Raw genomic sequence first — 18,154 nt, 5'->3', positions numbered from 1 at the left:
CAACGTTGAAAGGCCGTACAATCAGCCTAGAAATGTGTACATCTTTCCGTACAGCCAGCAATTAATGCTTCCGTACAGCCGTACAGAAGCTGATTGACCCTGAGAGAGAGAGACACAGAGAGAGAGAGAGAGAGAGAGAGAGAGAGAGAGAGAGAGAGAGAGAGAGAGATGGCAAGATGACCTCAGGGTACCTGCAATCGTCTGTACAACAACCTTGGGATGCGAGAAAATGAGAGAGAGACCCCCACCCGTCAAAAGCATGTACCTTTTGCTTTGAAAGGAGAAAGAAAGAAAGAAAATTTATTAAAGTCTTCGGGAGACCGTGAAGGTCTATGAGACTAAAGATAACTCATACAATGAGCATAACAGTGGCGGTCTCAAAATGGGCCAGCCAACCGTTTCTACAAAAAAGAGGTTATGAAGGACGGTGTGTCTATTCCTGATACAAAAAATATGTGTCTACCTCCAGATGATACAAAAAAGGAAGGGGGGGGCACCAAAAAAGGGGGAAGAGGGGGGAGATACAGTATATATGTGCAGGTGGTGATCGTCAGAGACCAATCATAGAGGGGCCGTCAAATGGGAGGCCGGAAAAAACCCTACGATAGATGATTGGCCTCTGACGTCACGCGGCCTAGTCGAGCTCGATCGTCGGGGGCGGCGGGTGGCCTTGTGGATGAGGGCAATGATAACCCCGATGGGACGGGCAGAGAGCAGAGACGAGATGTCATGGACCCGGATGTGTGAGTCTGTCCGCTGGCGCAGCTGTCGTGGCTCTCTCATTAAGTGTGCATGAGGGGCTGCCACATGGCCCCCTCATTAATGCTCTAACCCACACAAACCAATGAAACATTGGTTTCCTTGGGCCTAACTTTAAGACCCCTCTAAACCTTGCCTTGCCCCTAGCAAGTAGGCCTAGTGTGTGCACCTAGGGACTTATGGGAAGTGTCGCTTCCCCTGGGCTAGCCCCATAAGGCAAAGTTAGTCACGGTTCAAAACTTCACGTCCCCCTAACAGAATGGATTGATGCAAGGCACCGAGAGAAGAGCTTTCCCTTCTTTCACTACACTGTTAGTAATGCTAGGAAGTTTCAGCTCAGCCTTAGAGGCTAGAAGCCCTCCATGGCTACTCATTGGGAGAATCTTTAGATTTTTGCTAACTTGCAGAAATCCTTTTGGAAGAGGCTTTGGGAATCCCTCGGTAATTAAAAAATCGCTCTTCTCTTTTCGCTTTCTATTCATCAAGGGATTGCACTGAACTAGTGGAGGTCTATGTTTAGGGCAGATTCTACTTGCATTTGTTGTCTCTCTGCTCAAGAGACTATTCCGCGTTGTTTTTGGGACTGCAAAAAGGCGACGAAAATCTAGAAGGGGATTGCTAGTTTATTGAGCACCTTTATGCCTTCTCCTTTCTTCATGACCTAGAGCTCGGTACCTGGGCTTTCTCTATCTGAGCCTCGCTTGTTTTATGAGAGACATGACTTTTCAAGTTCCTCGATATTTGGTTGAGTCATGTTCTTTGGATGACGTTCTTGGCTCTCCTTATGGGCCTCCACATATTGCTAGGAGATCCTAGCGAGCATATCAAAGTGGCATATTTGAAGATTGAGATGCAAGAGACCGATACTCAAGTCCACCCTGCACACACATTTCCAATATTTGGACAGATATTGTAAACACCTTGGTGTCCATTTGGGAGAGCATGTAGAGGTCTTCTTGGGCAACCTCTACGAGAAGAACTGCCTCCCTCAAGGACTAGAGTGGCTCCCTGTTTTTCTCGGGGTCCTTCACAGGATTGAGGTGGCACTTTCAGCCTCAACCTTGGATTTTATCCCTACAAGAGCCTGGGTTCTACCCTTTTAACGTGTTTGTTATCGCATGACTAACATGATGTACTCCTCCCTTGAGCTTCACTCCTGGAGTTTCTTTCATACTTAATAGGAGCATGTTCTTTGGTTTAAAAAAACTTAGATATCCTACCCTGCCATTTTCCACTAATTCAAATTGAAAACATTTCAAAACCTTCATGTTTTTGCATGGAAACGTCTTAGTTCAAGGACAGCCAATGGCATCAACCAATCAAAAAAAGGTTCCATAATAGGCTTGTGCTTCATTCAATTGACTATGGGGCTCGAGCAATCCATTTTTCTTACGTGTTCATGAACCTATTTGCAAATCCTCATTCGCTCTTGGTAAAGTTATTGCAAGTGGTGTCAATGGAACAATGACAAGATAGACCAAGGAGATCATTGACATAATAACCCAAGTTATCATATGTCACCAACAATCGCAATTAGCCTCTACATCCATGAGTTGTCCACATCTATTGACACTGTGAGGGGGGGAAAGGTCACACTTGGGCACGACAATGGTGCTTAAGCTCTTGCAAGTGACATCCAATCGACGCCTTGATCTCTTGGATTTACATCTAAATATATCGTATGAGTGGGAGAGGAATTCCACTACTTGGGGGCGGTCCTCAATACATGTGACCATTAAATTTGAGGATATCCATGCCTATGGATTAATCCACCCTCTTTAAGGTGAAGAAAATGGTCCTTGTAGAGCTTATTGCTCATGGCAATGTAGAAGAAGAGTGGAATTCACAATTAAGACGTATATATTTGCAAAAGATACGATTTGCTAACATGGTTGCTCTTCGCCTTAAATAGATGCATTGATATTGTGTTAGCTAAAGGCTACATTAGATGGGTATACTTTGTCAATGTGTAGACCCATTGACTTGCCTACCAACACTCCCCATCCTCTCTCGGGTGAGTTGTGTGAGGAGGATAATGCCGATGTTGACATCCATCTCCATGACCCTCTCTATTTGCGTGATGGTCGATAAGGCCACATCCAACCATAGATGCTATGCTCAAACTCTACCTGCATGATCTACTATGAAACCAAGGGCTACAAATGATGCAAGAGAGCATGATGTCGTGTACTTGTTTCATGTTGCCCCGCTCTCAAGCGTTACAAAGGTCTAGTGTCCAAAAAGCAAAGAGTAGCAAATTCATCTATAAATCTTGGAAGCATCTTTGGAATAATTAGTACATATCCTTGAAAGCAAGTCGTATCCCTTGGTGATCCATCAAGGAAGGTGCCCTCATTGAGAAGCCAAGCCTTGAAATGAGATTTCGGGTATATATATGATGAGGTTACTCAACAATCTCGTTGCAATATGTAGAAACCATCTTTTGCATGCCCTTACCTTGTCTTCACTTTTGTCGAGCTTAAGTACCATTGTTGTGGCCAAGTGTGACCTTTACTTAGCCCTTGGAAGAAGGTGAAGGACAAGGAGAAAAATGGTAAGCAAGAAATCATTGCAGAAGTGATACAAGTCAAGCAGGAATCATCCATGTCTTTGTTCCTAGTGTTGATGTGGTTACCCTTGTCCCCTCATCGAGTTATCAAGAGGGGCTACCACCTGTGGAGAGAGTCAATGCTGACCCGCATGTTATTGCTCAGTCTCCGGAGCTACCACCTCAGCAGCCCCCCTCCTCCTCCGCTCCTCTTTCTTTACCTCTGAAGGCAAGGAGGTTTTTGCTTGTACTCCATGTGCAGGGATCCTTCTCACACCGGGTCCAGGCTCTTCACTTAGGAATTCCTTCACAATACCTGACAGACTTGGCAAAGTTTGAGTTAGAGGAGGAGTTTGTAGCCTCTACTTTTGGAAACAAGTGATCGGGATGCCTTTCGACAAAGATTCCCCTTCAACAGGTGCGGGAGTGCTTTCCCCAATCGTTTTTCCTCCTCTTGTAGACTCTACTTTTGGGAACAAGTGATCGGGATGCCTTTCGACAAAGATTCCCCTTCAGCAAGTGTGGGAGTGCTTTCCCCAATCGTTTTCCCTCCTCTTGATAGAAGGAATTTTTCCCAAGAGAGGGTTGTCTCTGCTACCAGGTCGGATAGGATTTTTCATTCGACCTCCTCTCGTCGACGAGGATTGCCAGTTGGAACGTTCAGGGCCTCGGAGGTGTGCCATAGGCAGTTGATTCATAACCAACTTCATCCAAGTGTTACTGGGGGACCCATTGATATTCGTATGCTTCAGAAGTACAAACTGGACATCAAAGATTGTGCCAAGTCGGGTGAGCATATTTTTTGGTCGCCCGGTCTCAGACACCAAGAGAGGTACTTGCATTTCTGTCTCTTCTTCTATGCTCCCCTTGGTGATTGGACACGGAGTCATAGTCCCCTCTAGAGCTCAGTGGATCATTCTTTTCATTGAAGGGCATAAGGTTGGCTTTCTACACCTATAATCCCCCAATTTCAGAGGGGATCGTGTCCTTCTATGGAAGGAGCTGCTTTCTTGGTCCCCCATTGCAGAGTCTTGGATTATTGGAGGTGATTTCAACATGGTTGAGATGCCCGCAGATAAAGAGAGAGTGGGAAAGGTGGCATTCATTCCCTAGAGAGAGCAGCTTGGGATGCCTTCATGTTTCAGTTCAATGGCAAAGATGTTTGGTATGATGTTGCTTTTCACACTCAACACAGTCACTTCTATTTTTTGGTCAAACAGGAGGTTGCAGATGCTGATCCATGCACGGATTGACAGATTTTATGTGGATGATAGCGCTCTGGATAAAGGTGGGACAGTATGCATTAGCACTGGGGTGTCCACTCCAAACCATTCTCGTTGTTTTGATGATTTCAAAGCCTCGTGTGAGAGGGTGCTCTGCCATATAAAAATTCCAAATGCCTTTTGTGCAGAGGAGGGCCTCACAGAAGCAATGTTAGAGATTTGGATATCTCACATGCATGGTGGACAGCTATCCCCTTCATATGTAGCCGCAGTCCTCTCTAATATTAGTGACTTTTATCATTCAATTGCTCGTGTCAAGAGAGGTGAGATTTTCATGTGAGAGATTGGTATCCATCAACAACTGGCAACTCTTCAGAGGAAAGATCAAAAAAGGCCTACAAATGCTTGGATGCAAGAACATCTTGCTGCAACAGCAAGAGCTCTTCAGCAGTCATTGTTAGACTAGAGAGCAGAGTATGCCTTTCATGTCAGAGAATCATTTTGGACTAAGATTGGAGGTAGGGTCAACAAGCAGTTCTTCTCTACTATTGGCCCTAGACATAGTGAGGAGAGCGTTTCGCAGCTTGTTGACTCAGACGGGGTTCTACAGACACATCCAGACGTTGTCTTGTAGGTAGCTACAGATTTTTATGCCTCCTTTCTCACACCAGATCCTGACACATAGGCCAAAGATGATGCTAGGGTTACAATTTGGCAGCACCTACCTAGATTGGTGACAAGAGATATGAGAGTTTCACTTGATGCACCCTTCACCAACATAGAGTTCAGGACTGTGCTCTTAGAAGCCCTTCATGAGGGCAAGTATCCGTGCTCAGAAGGACTGACCCCTTCCTTTTTAAGAAATTGGGTTCAATTGGATTCAGAGGAGTATCTCCATCAGGTATCTAGGATGCTAGGTTAAAGTGGGCATCTCTCCAGCACAACAATTCGCTCCCGTATTGGAGAGCATCAAGAGAAAACTCGTTTTTTTGAGCTCTGCCAAACTTGACCTTGCATCCAGAGTAGTGGTTGTGAACCAAGTGGCGTTGGCTACTGCCTGGTTTGTTTGTTCATCTTGGTGCCAATCTAGAGAGTGTATCACTCAACTCAAGAGACCCATCAGGATTTTTTTGTGGACTGAATTATAAGATGGCACTACAGATGCTATAGCCAGGGTGGCTTGGGAGACTCTCATTCTCCCCACAGGCGAAGGGGGTCTCAATATTATTGATCCGGACTTGCAGTGTATGGCCTTGCTCTTTAAGATGGTGGTGAGAGGATTGATGTCTGGACAAGAGCCTTGGAAATATTTTTTCTTACACATCATTCAGTCTTGTACACCTTCTCTTAGGGGAGATTGGATGGACAACTCGAGATGGATCTTTACTTTTGGAATATGAAGCCAAAGTGAGTCAAAAATGTGTGTTCTAGTGTGTTCTAGTGTGAGTTCTAGTCTAGTGTGTCCTATGGATGCCACGTGTCATATTGGGAGTTATCCCATATGCATAGGTGTTCATATGTGTGTGTGTGATCTTATATAAGAGCTGTACTTGTCTAGTGTCAAATCAATCAAGTATCAAGCTACAAGCTCTTTGGTCTACATGTGAGTACTCTCATTTTTTGTTCATTGCTCTAGTCATTTCATTTCCATTTCATTATGTCTCCTTTTGAGTATCACTTCCTCTCTCCCTAGTCTCTCCTCTCTCTCTCCCTCTTTCCACCATGTTCCTTCATGCGGTATCAGAGCCTCGCTTCCTACCTTCCCCTTCTTCTTGCTCTATCTAGAGGATGAGGGAAGCCTGCAAATGGAAGCTCCCCTCTCCTCTAAGATAGAGCCTCCCTTCCCTTAGCCTCGCCATGATTCCTCGCCATCAAGTACTCCGATGTCCTAGTGATTGCTCCTAGTCCTCGTTTGTGAGTTCAACTCACTCCCGCATTAGTTCGTGATTCTCCCTCAGCATTGGCGGAAATTCCTTGTCAGTTAGTCGCCAAAAACTTGTATTGGAGCAGTCCAACGGCTGTTTTTTGACCTTTTGAGGTCCGATTTTGAAGTTTTTTGACATTTTGACACTACCCAAACATAAACGACCCTGTCTCGCACCATTTCGAGAAAAAAAAATCGACTTTTTGTTCGCACAGCTGTACAGACCTCTGCCAACGGATGCGCGACAATGCCAAGAGTCTGTACAATTTGTCAGAAGGCGATTCCGAGCAATTTTAGGCTACTTTTTGGCATTTCTTGCTCAGATTTGGACTCCCGTAACCTCCATCAATGATTTGAGCTTCCCAATCTTACCCACAAGTCATTTCGACTGTACCGACACTCCAGTACATTGACTTGAGGCTTTCGACAACGCGGAATACTCTTTTCACACCTCGTCATCTCCGACATTGCGATATTGCGGTGTTTGACTGTCCCGAACAGTCAAATATCATTTCTCTAATCTCAGTACACTTCGGTGACTGCTTCAATTAGTGCACCATCTCTGCTACTCATTGCCTCTTCTACGCATTCGGTGACTCTCCGATCAGCACATTGAGGGTCATGATGTGATCTCCCTTGGTAGCTGCTCCTATGGCCTTCATTGACACATCATTCGAGGGCATCCTCGCCTGACATACCTCTTTGCATCAGAATGTGCACACTCTTGTGCGGTAGCTACTTCGGGCTCATGGGTTCTATGCCCTTGCTATGCATAAAATGAATGAAATCTTTTATATTTTTTTATATATGTTTGAGTTAAAGGTTCTCTGCCTTGAGTAGTCCCTCTAAAAAGAATGTTTGAAGAGTTAATAAAGGTCCTCCGCCTTGGATTGTCCTCCTAAAATGATATATTTCTTTTATGGTGTGTGACTCCATGTTTCTAGTTAGTCCCTAGAGTCAAGAGGGGGATGTACTATGGGAGCCGTGTATTGGCATTGATAGGGTCTAGTTATCAAGCTTGGCATATGAGTTCCAAGATGGTGCATTGGTTTCCTAGACCTCTGAGTTGATCATGCATCCATGCATGATGAGCCTCTGAGCCATGCTAGATGAGCTTTCTATATTATGCTCACTAGCCTCTGAGCCATGCTCACTTGCCCTTGAGATTGTGTGGGAGCCATGTCTACAGTTTAGATGACCGTCATTGTCATGTTCTGTTCTTGGTTCCATTCCAGTAGTCTCTCACCTTGCCTTCATGGGGGGGTGTTGGAATATGAAGCCAAAGTACCCTTCTTTAAGACCTAAGGATCAGTTGCATGATTGTCTCTTACTGGTCATCAAGTGTTTTTTGAGGGACATGGCTCAGACTCTGCCTTCTTTGTAAGACGCCATCTTGTGCAGTCATGTTTCCTCTAGGATGTTGCTTTCACTCCTTTCAGAGCAGCCCATGCCTCTGTAGACATCTTGGGAGACTGGCTAGTATTTCAACTTGGCATATTTGGAGGACCAGATATACAGAGGCGATGAAGCGTTCCCAGGTTCACCTTTCCCAGACTATGGCCAGTATATGGACTGATACTATACATACTTTGATGGCCATATGGGCGAGCATGCAAGGATCTTTGAGAGCAGCTTACCGCTAGGAGGAATTATTCTTTCAGAGTTTGAAGAGGATCTCCTTTCTTCTCTAATTCTCCTTCAAGGTTGACGTGGCACTCTGAGCCTCCACCCTGGATTTTTGTTCTCTCTTTCTGAGCTGGTTTATTCTTTCATGCTTGTCATGATGTACTTCCGCACCTGAGCTTGCCCTTGCGGTTTTCGTTCATACTTAATGAAGTAATCTTTTGGCCCAAAAAAAAAAACAAACAAACAAACTTCACAAGGCAGATTTGATGCCTGCTGCAGAATACCTTCACAATATGCCTAATTAGTGTGTAAACAGAGTTGGTGTAGAATGGAGGCTGCCCAACATAAAGCTCATACCTGAAAGCAAATATGCACACACAAGAGTGCATTAACTCACAAAAAGAAAAGGCCTGATTAAATAATAGTCACATACATGAGCAACTTCTGGTAAAAACACGTCGTGCTTCAAAAAATCTGCACACAAATGCATTGCACCACTGTTAAAAGCATCACTCACAGTATTACCCCCAGTGACCAGAGATCAGCTGTATGATTGTACGGCTGCTCTCTAACAAGCTCAGGTGCCATATACAAAGGTGTCCCTGGTCAAAGTATGGAAGTCTAAATTATGAGTATGTAACTGTAGAGCTTCATTGCTATAAAAGTTGACAAGCTAGCCCTTTGACCTGTTAATTGTGTGCCTGCAAATTTTCTCTAAATTTGTTTACTTCAGAAGGCAATAAGCCAAAAACACCATTTTCACATTACTTCTTCCTAGAGAATCACGAAAGCATGCCTTTTATGGACTGGAGAACCATCGTGTTGCAAGACATAGCCCTTGCAAATCCAAAGTCACATAGCTGTCCAAATCAACCCAAAACAAAGCTGCTCAAAAACTTGCAAGTCACTGACAAGATGCACATACAGCATCAACTAAGCTAGGTCCTGAAAAAGCTGTGTTGATATCAAATGTTTAGATAATGCAGGAAAAAAATATCCTGAAAGAATGCATTTTGTAAGAGGTGAATGGAGTGTTTCTATGTTTGAAAAGTGATAATTGCTGGTCTACGTTGGTTTAAACAGAAAGTTTATACCAGGACTTGAAAGACAAATGTATAAAAACTGCACTCTAAAAGCAAAGATAGACCACTAGTTCAGAACTCATAAGAATTGGAACTTGGAAGAGCTTGAGCATCCATCTCACCTTTACAATGCCTCCTGCTCCAATCAGAATATTCTGTGGTTTCATGTCACGATGAATGATTCGATGGGAGTGTAGATAATGCAAAGCTCGAACCTATGCAAAAAGAAACCCTTCAATAACAATGCGAACACATAGTTCTACATACAGGACACAAAATAACAGAGATGTAAAACTGCATGAAAGTGAATTGTCTGTAGAGGTGACAGGTGTATAAAGCAACAATACAATGTGTATAGTGCTGTTACATCACGGCTTTACTAGAACAAACTTCATGCACAGCCCATTCAGAATTGCACCAAATGAAGCCCTCAAAACAATTATAGCATTCAACAACCTTCTATGCAAATGTAAGCATTACCTCTATCCTCTCCTGTTGCAATTAAAAGCCATAAAGATGACTGGAGGTCAATGCTCCAACCTCTCATCGTCTCTTCCCCCTTCATCACTTGAAGAGAGCAAGAGTGTCCAAATCATGGTGCATCATTACACTAATTTATTTACCTTCCGTCTCAAGACTAGTCCAAGGAAGGCTACCGATCCAATAGAGCAAAGAGTGGTTCCTAAGAGTTCTGCTTGTGATGGAGATTCATGTTCAGCCTTCTTGGGCTGTGTATATATAGATCTACATTTTATTTTCTATCTCTCTCTCATGTGTCACATTTCTTGGTTGAAGATTGCTTCCACTTTGTGCATATCACATGCGTGGCGAATTTCACATGGTATAAGAGTCAAGTGAGTTCAATTGAGAGGGACAACGTGAAGAAGATCACAAATATGTTGGAAAGGTCATCTCCCCATCTGTAAGCCCCCATATGAGGAGAGCATGGGGGAGGTGGACCTAGGGTCAAGGTTGCCAAATGGGGATTTGATTGGATGCCATGTGGGCAACACACCCAGAGAGAAAAACAAAGAGAGGGGGCTGCCAAGGACAGTACCAGGCAGTTATCAGCCTCCATGGAGGGCAGGACTGCAGGTATGCCACATGGCCAGCGGGGATTGGCTGGAACAAGACTGCGCAGGGAATCCAGCAGGGTTTGCAGGCTGGAAAGGCTGCGATGATGTGGCACTGACGTCAGCTGATGTACGGACCGGGTGCACACAGCAGGGTGTACGGAGCATGGGCAGGTGACTCTAGGGCCAGAAGGAGGCTGAACAGAGGCGGAACCAGTAGAGGCAAGAGGCACAACAGATGGACAGGTTTTGGGCAGCAAAAGAGGACCATTGCAGGTCGGGATATAGGGCTGCATTACCTGGGCCAATGTCTGAAAGCCACGTGGCTAGGCAGGGTCCACAACTGCCCTAAAAGGGGCTGCCTACAGCATGTATTCCTACAGACCAGGGTAGGCCCAAACGGACCCTGAAGTCGGCCAGTTTGGGTCGGCTATTTTGAGTAGGGCTTTGCCCTATAAAAAGGGGGCCCTAGGGGCCTCCATAATCATTCCTTTGAGAAGCCTTCAGGACAGCAGACAGGAGCAGAAAAGGGGGAGCCTTAGGCCTACATCCAGGAGGACAAGGTGACCCAAGAGAAGCTGCAGACTGAGCTAGAGTGGCAGCCCACCTAGGCTGGCTTCCGGACAGCAAGGTGGAAGGGATTTAGACAGAGAGTCTACATATGCTCGAGGTGGAGCACGCGGGCTCAGAGATCTAGAAGTGACACGCTTGTAGTAGAAGGACCTTTTGGTTTTGTATCCTGTCCTAGTTTCTGGACAGACGGAAATATAAAAAGTTGCTTCTATATTTGTCTCTAAGCATTGTCTATTTACTGGCTTGCGCATTATGTTAAGAAGTTTGTGATTCCATACCCCACACCACACTATGTGAGCTCCTGGGCATTACTGTCTGTCTTCCGTTGTGAAACAATACCACTAGACACTACATTGTTGCAGTAGCAGCCCTACCAATACCTTCAAATCTGCCCCCGTGGCTGCCTATGTGGCTTCTCTGAGTCCCTATTAGTGTTTGGGTCACCCCCATTACAGCTAGATGCTGCATTTCAGGTCATCACATATCTGTACCGAGTGAGGGAGTATGGGGATTACACCTCTAGGCGTAGCAGGATACCATGGCTAGCACTATCCTCTTCTATGGCACTTGCAGCAAGGGGGGACCAGAGGGGCTAGTACGCACGCACAGAGAGATGGTTTGAGGGACTAGGGCTCCACATGGACAGACTACCTCCATTCCAGTACAACATGGATGCTCCATTCTCTCCACTCCTATCACACGAGATCGACCAGGTTATCCGTGAGGATCTACTACAACTTCACACATTCCGGACTTGGTTGGGCCCGAGTGATTTTCCAGTGAAGCTAGGCTTCTACAAAGATCACTTCTTACATATCACAACAGAGGGTTTCATTGATCCACCAGGATACACGCAAATTCACCTACCCCACTCACTGAGGATCTCTCTTGGGCAGTTCCGGATCTCTTCACACCACAGTTACGCTGAAACGCGTTTCAGAGCCCAGCCAGGCCTGAAACGCCGTTTCAGAGAAGCCCTGTTTCCTGAAACACGTTTCAGAGTCTGAAACGTTTCAGGACCCTGAAACGGCTGGCTGAAACGTTTCAGCCAGTCTGAAACGCGTTTCAGAGTTCTGAAACGTGCCGTTTCAGAGTTCTGAAACGTGCCGTTTCAGACAACACAGGCTGCTAGGTCTCCAAAATCACATTTTTTGTCTTTTTGCTTTTGATTTTGGTCTCCAGGCTCCTTCCACTCCTTCAGCCTCATACTCTCTCCATCCTCAAGGTTTTCCAGCCCTCCTTCAGCCCCATTCACTCCATTTCCTCTCCTTTCTCTCCTGCAGCCTGCTTCAGCCCTCCATCATCATCTACTCCCCTCCCTTGCTGACGTGGCGTTTCCCCGTTTCAGCCCTCCCAGAAATCCCGAAACGTTTCCGTTTCCGTTTCCGTTCCCCGTTTCCCCGTTTCCGTTTCCCCTAACTATGCTTCACACAGACTTCGTATCGAGAGCAACAGAGCAGAGCGGTTACCCAGGGAGAGGCGCACATGCACACTGTGTGACATGCAGGAGGTTGAGATAGAGGAGCATTTAATCTTCAGGTGGCTTGCTTACTATGAGATCCGAGGGCATTTCTATTGCCTCTTCAAAGATAGTTATGGGATTTTGGCCCGTTTCCTCTCCTACCCAAACCAGTGGTGTTTGGCTGGTTTCATTCATGAGGTGCTTAGACATCACGAGAGGATACTTCGAGCATGGAGCCAGGAGTATAGAGAAACGATAGGGTTTGCAGTGGAGCGATCAGAAAATAGACAATACTCAGACACAACTGAAGAACGGAACTCAGAAAACATAGTGCCTGTCGGTAATATGAAAAACTGAATACAAGAACCTCAAGCTGGTGTGTCTCAAGGACCGTGGTTGAGGTGAATCAGAAGATGATTCCATGTAGAAAAACAATAGAAAAGATAGCAGCAGAGGGAGCGAAACGCAGTCCTCCGTGTAGCTCGATGATGACGAAGAAGATGAAGGGCTAGAGCTGCCCTAGGAAATGGCTGAAAACCAGCATGCTCTAAGGAAGGAACCTTCAGGCTATCTAGAATAGCAACATGATGAAGAAAAGGAGCAGATCTGGAGCAGAAGGAGCAGAGGAGCAGATCTGGAGCAGGATGGGGCAGATCTGGAGGAGAAGATGGAGCAGCCAGGAGGCAGGAAGGAGAGGCAGAGAGAAGGCAGATCTGAAGAGGAGAGGTAGATGGAGCAAGCGGGGCTGCAGCAAAGAATGGCGGAGATGAGGAGCAGCTGCAGGTCCTGTCCTGTCATTTTAGAGTGTGGGGGTCTAGTACCTTTATAGGCTTGACCTAGCTGGTCGGCCAACTGGTCGGTGGGCCTGCCAGCAGGTCGGCCAGCTGGTCGGCCAGTTCTAGCCAGTTCTGGCCAGTTCTGGTCGGCCAGTTCTAGCCTTTCTGGCCACTAGTCTGGCCCTACTGGCTGACCTTTTGGCTAGCCTGCAAACTGTTATGTTTGCCCCAAAAATTGGGGATTGCTAGTTGCTTAATACCCCCTCTCAATTGCCAATTTGGAGGGGCAGACATTGTGTGCTTGGAGCTTCGTGTAGGGATGTCGACGGTGGTGGCTATCCCTGCGAAATGCCCTAGAGATGAAATGCAAAAAATGCAGAGAAGGTCACAATAGGAGTGCCCTTGCAAGGGAATTGTTCACTTCCTCAAGTGCCTGAGTTACACGTATGATACCATATAGAACTAAGAACACTGTGAAGCTTGAGAGAATAAGCCACCCCCTCTCAACGCCGAAAGGTGGAGGGAAAAGCAAATATGTCGTAGCAGCAGTGATAATCTAGAGATGGTAGGATTCCCCCAAAGGAAGAGGTCGTAGCTGAACAGTGAGCCAGTGTGTGCCCGATCTTGGACCTCGGGAGAGAAGAGTCTATCTCCGCCTCCATGAGTGTAGAAGAATCGAAACAACAGTCATCAAGACACATCTGAACAGAAAAAGGGTCCCGCCTAGGGAGAACTTGTAGATCCTGAAAGTCGATGCCGATGGAGATCTGGTAGAGGTGAAGGATCATGACCTCCTTGTTCGAAGGAATGGGGAGTGTCAAGCCTGAAACCGAAAAAGGAGGGAGGGATGAGTGTAGAAGATGGAGGTAAGAAAGGGAGCGAGGGATGGGAGTAGAAGATGGAATTCTGAAAGGGAGGGAGGGATGGGAGTAGAAGATGGAGTTCTCTCCCTTAGTGCGCAGCGGAATGAAGAGGAAACTGATATGTTCATAGGAGTGATGCTCCCCGTACCTATGGCCTCCTTGAAGAAGCAGGATCTTTAGATCACCAGAGATTTGGGGTCTTTAGATCTGATACCATATAGAGAAACGATAGGGTTTGCAGTGGAGCGATCAGAAAATAGACAATACTCAGACACAACTGAAGAACAGAACTCAGAAAACATAGTGCCTGTCGGTAATATGAAAAACTGAATACAAGAACCTCCAGCCGGTGTGTCTCAAGGACCGTGGCTGAGGTGAATCAGAAAGATGATTCCATGTAGAGAAACGGTAGAAAAGATAGCAGCAGAGGGAGCGAAACGCAACCCTCCGCGTAGCTCGATGATGACGAAGAAGATGAAGGGCTAGAGCTGCCCTAGGAAATGGCTGAAAACCAGCATGCTCTGAGGAAGGAACCTTCAAGCTATCTGAAATAGCAACATGATGAAGAAAAGGAGCAGATCTGGAGCAGAAGGAGCAGAGGAGCAGATCTGGAGCAGGATGGGGCAAATCTGGAGGAGAAGATGGAGCAGCCAGGAGGCAAGAAGGAGAGGCAGAGAGAAGGCAAATCTGAAGAGGAGAGGTAGATGGAGCAGGCGGGGCTGCAGCAAAGAATGGCGGAGATGAGGAGCAACTACAGGTCCTGTCCTGTCATTTTAGAGTGTGGGGGTCTAGTGCCTTTATAGGCCTGACCTAGCTGGTCGGCCAGCTGGTCGGCCAGTTGGTCGGCCAGTTCTGGCCTTTCTGGCCACTAGTTTGGCCCTGCTTGCTGACCTTTTGGCTGGCCTGCAAACTGTTATGTTTGCCCCAGAAATTGGGGATTGCTAGTTGCTTAATAAGGAGTAGACTTCTTCCTCGACTGATACCTCTCAGAGCTCTGTCACGGAGTTCTTTCAGCCAGATCACATAGACCCCCACGAGACGAGACCTCGACATGACGGTGACCCGAAGCCTGTGACCCGACAGCTCAGACAAAGGGTTGACACATAGATCATACTTGGGGACATCCCCTCCTTGTTTAGGGTTGGAGCCAGACCGACAGGGGTCACAGTGGCCTTGGTTAGACGCAGAGCTATGACCAAGAGACGTACCAAGACTGCACCCTTGAGGGACCGAGAGCGCTCTATTGCTGACCTCATGCCTGCCTCACCCATCCTGATGTCATGTTGCTGATGATGCTGATTATTATTATTATGATGATGTTGATGATGATGATGATGATGCTGAGATTGGTATATAGTCAACTATCGACATGACTATGTTGTACTTAGGACTTAGTACTGCCATTTTGCATTGGTGTGGATGCTCGTTTAGTAGCTCCAATACCATAGCTCATTGTATCAGGTTTTTCACAATCTCATAGACCCATCGGTCTTCCGAAGACTTTAATAAACTTTCTTTCTTTCTTTCTTTCTCCTCATTTGGGGGCGCACAAGTGAGGAGTTGACCTAAATAATTCCAACAATGTGCGTGGATGCACCATTGTCAAAGTACCAAACAATGAATGAAGTTTCAGGCACACTGAGTGATGCAACTTTGTGTCTAGCGTCATAACTGCACACAAAAAAAGTGCATTCTTCAGCCACAAAGCTGACTGAATCATCATCCTTATTTGCATTAGAATGGGTAGAATCTGTAACCAAAGTTCAAAAATGTGTTTCCCTTTTGTCTTTGGCAATAAGAACCTTATTAACTCCACGTGAGCCAGCTGCCATATTTTTCCATGTCTGCTCTTTCCACAACAACCACCCCACTATTTCCTAGAATATGAGTGTGTTAGGATTACCCTCATAGACCAGTTGAATGACGTATGAAAAGATAAGTATCACTCTCGCAAAGAGTTCAAAGTGGTGGAAATGAGCAGATTGTCTACCATCACTTTATCAATATTGAGCAACTCCTCACAAAGATCCTGGATCTTATTTTAAGTGTTCTGATATGCCTGGAACATGTTTTATAAAGTATCCCATACTTGCTTTGATGTTTTGTTGGAGGTCAATGTCCCCACTTGTGAGACCCCCCCATATGAGGACATAGGGGGCATATGACTGCGAGGGCAGATCTGGAGCAGCATTTTGGGCTGCAGGAGGTGCAGCAACAACAAGCCTTAAGGCCCACTGGCAGGGCCTATTTATAGGCCTGCCCAGGTGGGTCGGCCAGAAGCCAACTAGGCTGGTCGGCCCAGTCTAAGGCAACCGACCAACAAGTCGGCTAGAGAGGGGGACTGACAGACTGCTATATAAAACCATCTCCCCACACACAATCTTCATCAACCACTAAAGCCTATAGGAGGAAGCGGTGACCAAGCTGCAGGCGTTCAGCAAGGTTAGCCTACAGAGAGTTCTCAGTTTTGCCCAGCCCTTTGCTGGTTGTTTTGTGCTCACCGCTGAGATTGTTTCATCCACTACTTGGGGGCAGAATACATCTGAGTTCTCTCTCTATTTCTCTCTCTTTGTATACGCTGTCTATTCTCTATTGTTTGTGTAAGGCCTTTATCAGTGGGCTGCATCATTGAGTGTGAGAGACGAACCTGATCCTATTCGCCAGAGGGTGTGAGGATTAGTGAGTCTTTCCTCCATTTTCAACATGGTATCAGAGCCAAAGCTGCAGCTCTAGGTCTTCACATTGAAGGAAGAATTCCCTCTATACAAAGGTGACCCCAATTCAACTCAGGTTTGCACAAGAGTTCTGTCATTTCCTACGGCAAGAGTTATTTGCGGATTTGTTGTGTGTTGCAGCAAGATGCTGAACTCCACAACCTCTTTAGCCACTGCTCTTCCTTCCTCCTCCACTCATATTCCTTCTTTTACTATCCCTAACTTTGGAGAGTCCGGAGAACTAGATGGGACCAATCATCCCATCTAAAAACTGAAGATCCGGAGTCATCTAGTGGCTCAGAAGATGTGGAAGCTCACAACAAGAACAGAGGCAAAGCCGGAGGACCAAGTGGATGGGAAGGGGAGGATTCTTGTGCCTATAGATGCAGATAAACTCAAAGCATGGGAGGATAAAGATGCCCAATCCCTTGCATTGATCATAGTGACAACGGCGAACTCAATTATTCCTCACATCGAGATGGCAGATACGTCAGTAGAGGTGTGGGCCACTTTGAAGGATCTATATGAGATAGACAACATGTCTCGTCTTCTGACTCTTCAGCATGAGCATGGATGAGGGAGATTATTATGTTCATGACCACTTGACGAAAGTCAAAGTAGTGAGAGATCCACTTGCCTCAGTTCGTCAAAAGGTGGATTCAAGCCAATTGGCACTGCTGATGCTTGGCATTCTACCTAGAAGCTTCAAAGGCTTTGTCACAACTGCCACAACAAGACAGAAAAACAAGCCTCTTACATTCAAAGCGCTTGGATGCTTATTGCTGCAGGAGGAGGCCCGTGAGGAGTTGTACAACAAAGAGGACAACAAAGCATTTCTGGCGAAAGACAGCCAAGCAAGGGCAAGTCTAAAGGCTCCAAAGGCAACAAGGCTACAAATGTAGAGAAGAAGAAAAAGGTTAAGTGCTTATACTGTGAGAAACTCGGCCATTACACATAGGACTGCCAAAAGAAGAAGGCAGACTTGAAGCGGAAGAGGTAGTCCAAGAACAAGGAGAAGCCAAAGATACATTCAGCCAATGTCACTTATGGTGAGCTCTTCTTACTCATTGAGCACTGCTCTGCTTATACAGTGAGTGAGGGCAAGGAGGGCTGGTGTGTAGACAGCGGAGCTCGAAACACATGTCCAACAAAAGGGCGTGATTCAAAGCTATGGAAGGTGCTCACCTCAATTCAAAGGTGATTGTGGGAGACAGCCCGACATTCCCTATGAAGGGTATAGGCAGCATACCATTTATCATAACCCCGGGGGATTGAAAGGTAATTTTTGATGTACTTTATGTGCCTAATCTTTGCAAAAATTTACTCTGAGTGAGTCAGACAGATAAGCACAAGATGTCGGAAACTATTCAAAGATCAACACGTTACTATCCGATCCAACAAGACTGGACAGGTGGTGGCTCAAGGAGTCAAGGAGAATGGGTTATATAAACTCAATGCCTTAATAGTACATGGAGACCATGGGCGCTCGAGGTTGTGGCATGAGAGATTTAGACATGTTAACTATGGCACT

General features: G+C 46.1%; 1 protein-coding gene across 3 annotated transcripts in view; it reads right to left on the bottom strand.

Moving 5' to 3' along the window:
* The window catches only part of FU (kinase family with ARM repeat domain-containing protein), a 66,776-nt gene that overhangs the window by 36,956 nt on the left and 11,666 nt on the right, over positions 1-18,154 (bottom strand). For all 3 annotated transcript variants that reach the window (XM_087384490.1, XM_087384491.1, XM_087384492.1), the window contains exons 5-8: positions 9,285-9,377; positions 8,877-8,940; positions 8,598-8,682; positions 8,365-8,437 (exon numbers count right to left, since the gene is read on the bottom strand). In XM_087384490.1, coding sequence (XP_087240616.1) covers positions 8,365-8,437; positions 8,598-8,682; positions 8,877-8,940; positions 9,285-9,377 — 315 coding nt within the window. The remainder of the gene's footprint in view (positions 1-8,364; positions 8,438-8,597; positions 8,683-8,876; positions 8,941-9,284; positions 9,378-18,154) is intronic.

Source organism: Dipteris shenzhenensis, chromosome 14, assembly GCF_047967505.1.
Source record: "Dipteris shenzhenensis isolate YYH24624 ecotype China chromosome 14, Dip_SZ_1.0, whole genome shotgun sequence".
Classification (NCBI taxonomy): domain Eukaryota; kingdom Viridiplantae; phylum Streptophyta; class Polypodiopsida; order Gleicheniales; family Dipteridaceae; genus Dipteris; species Dipteris shenzhenensis.
The sequence above is the reverse complement of the archived record's forward strand: the minus strand, read 5'-3'. Positions and strand labels throughout refer to the sequence as shown.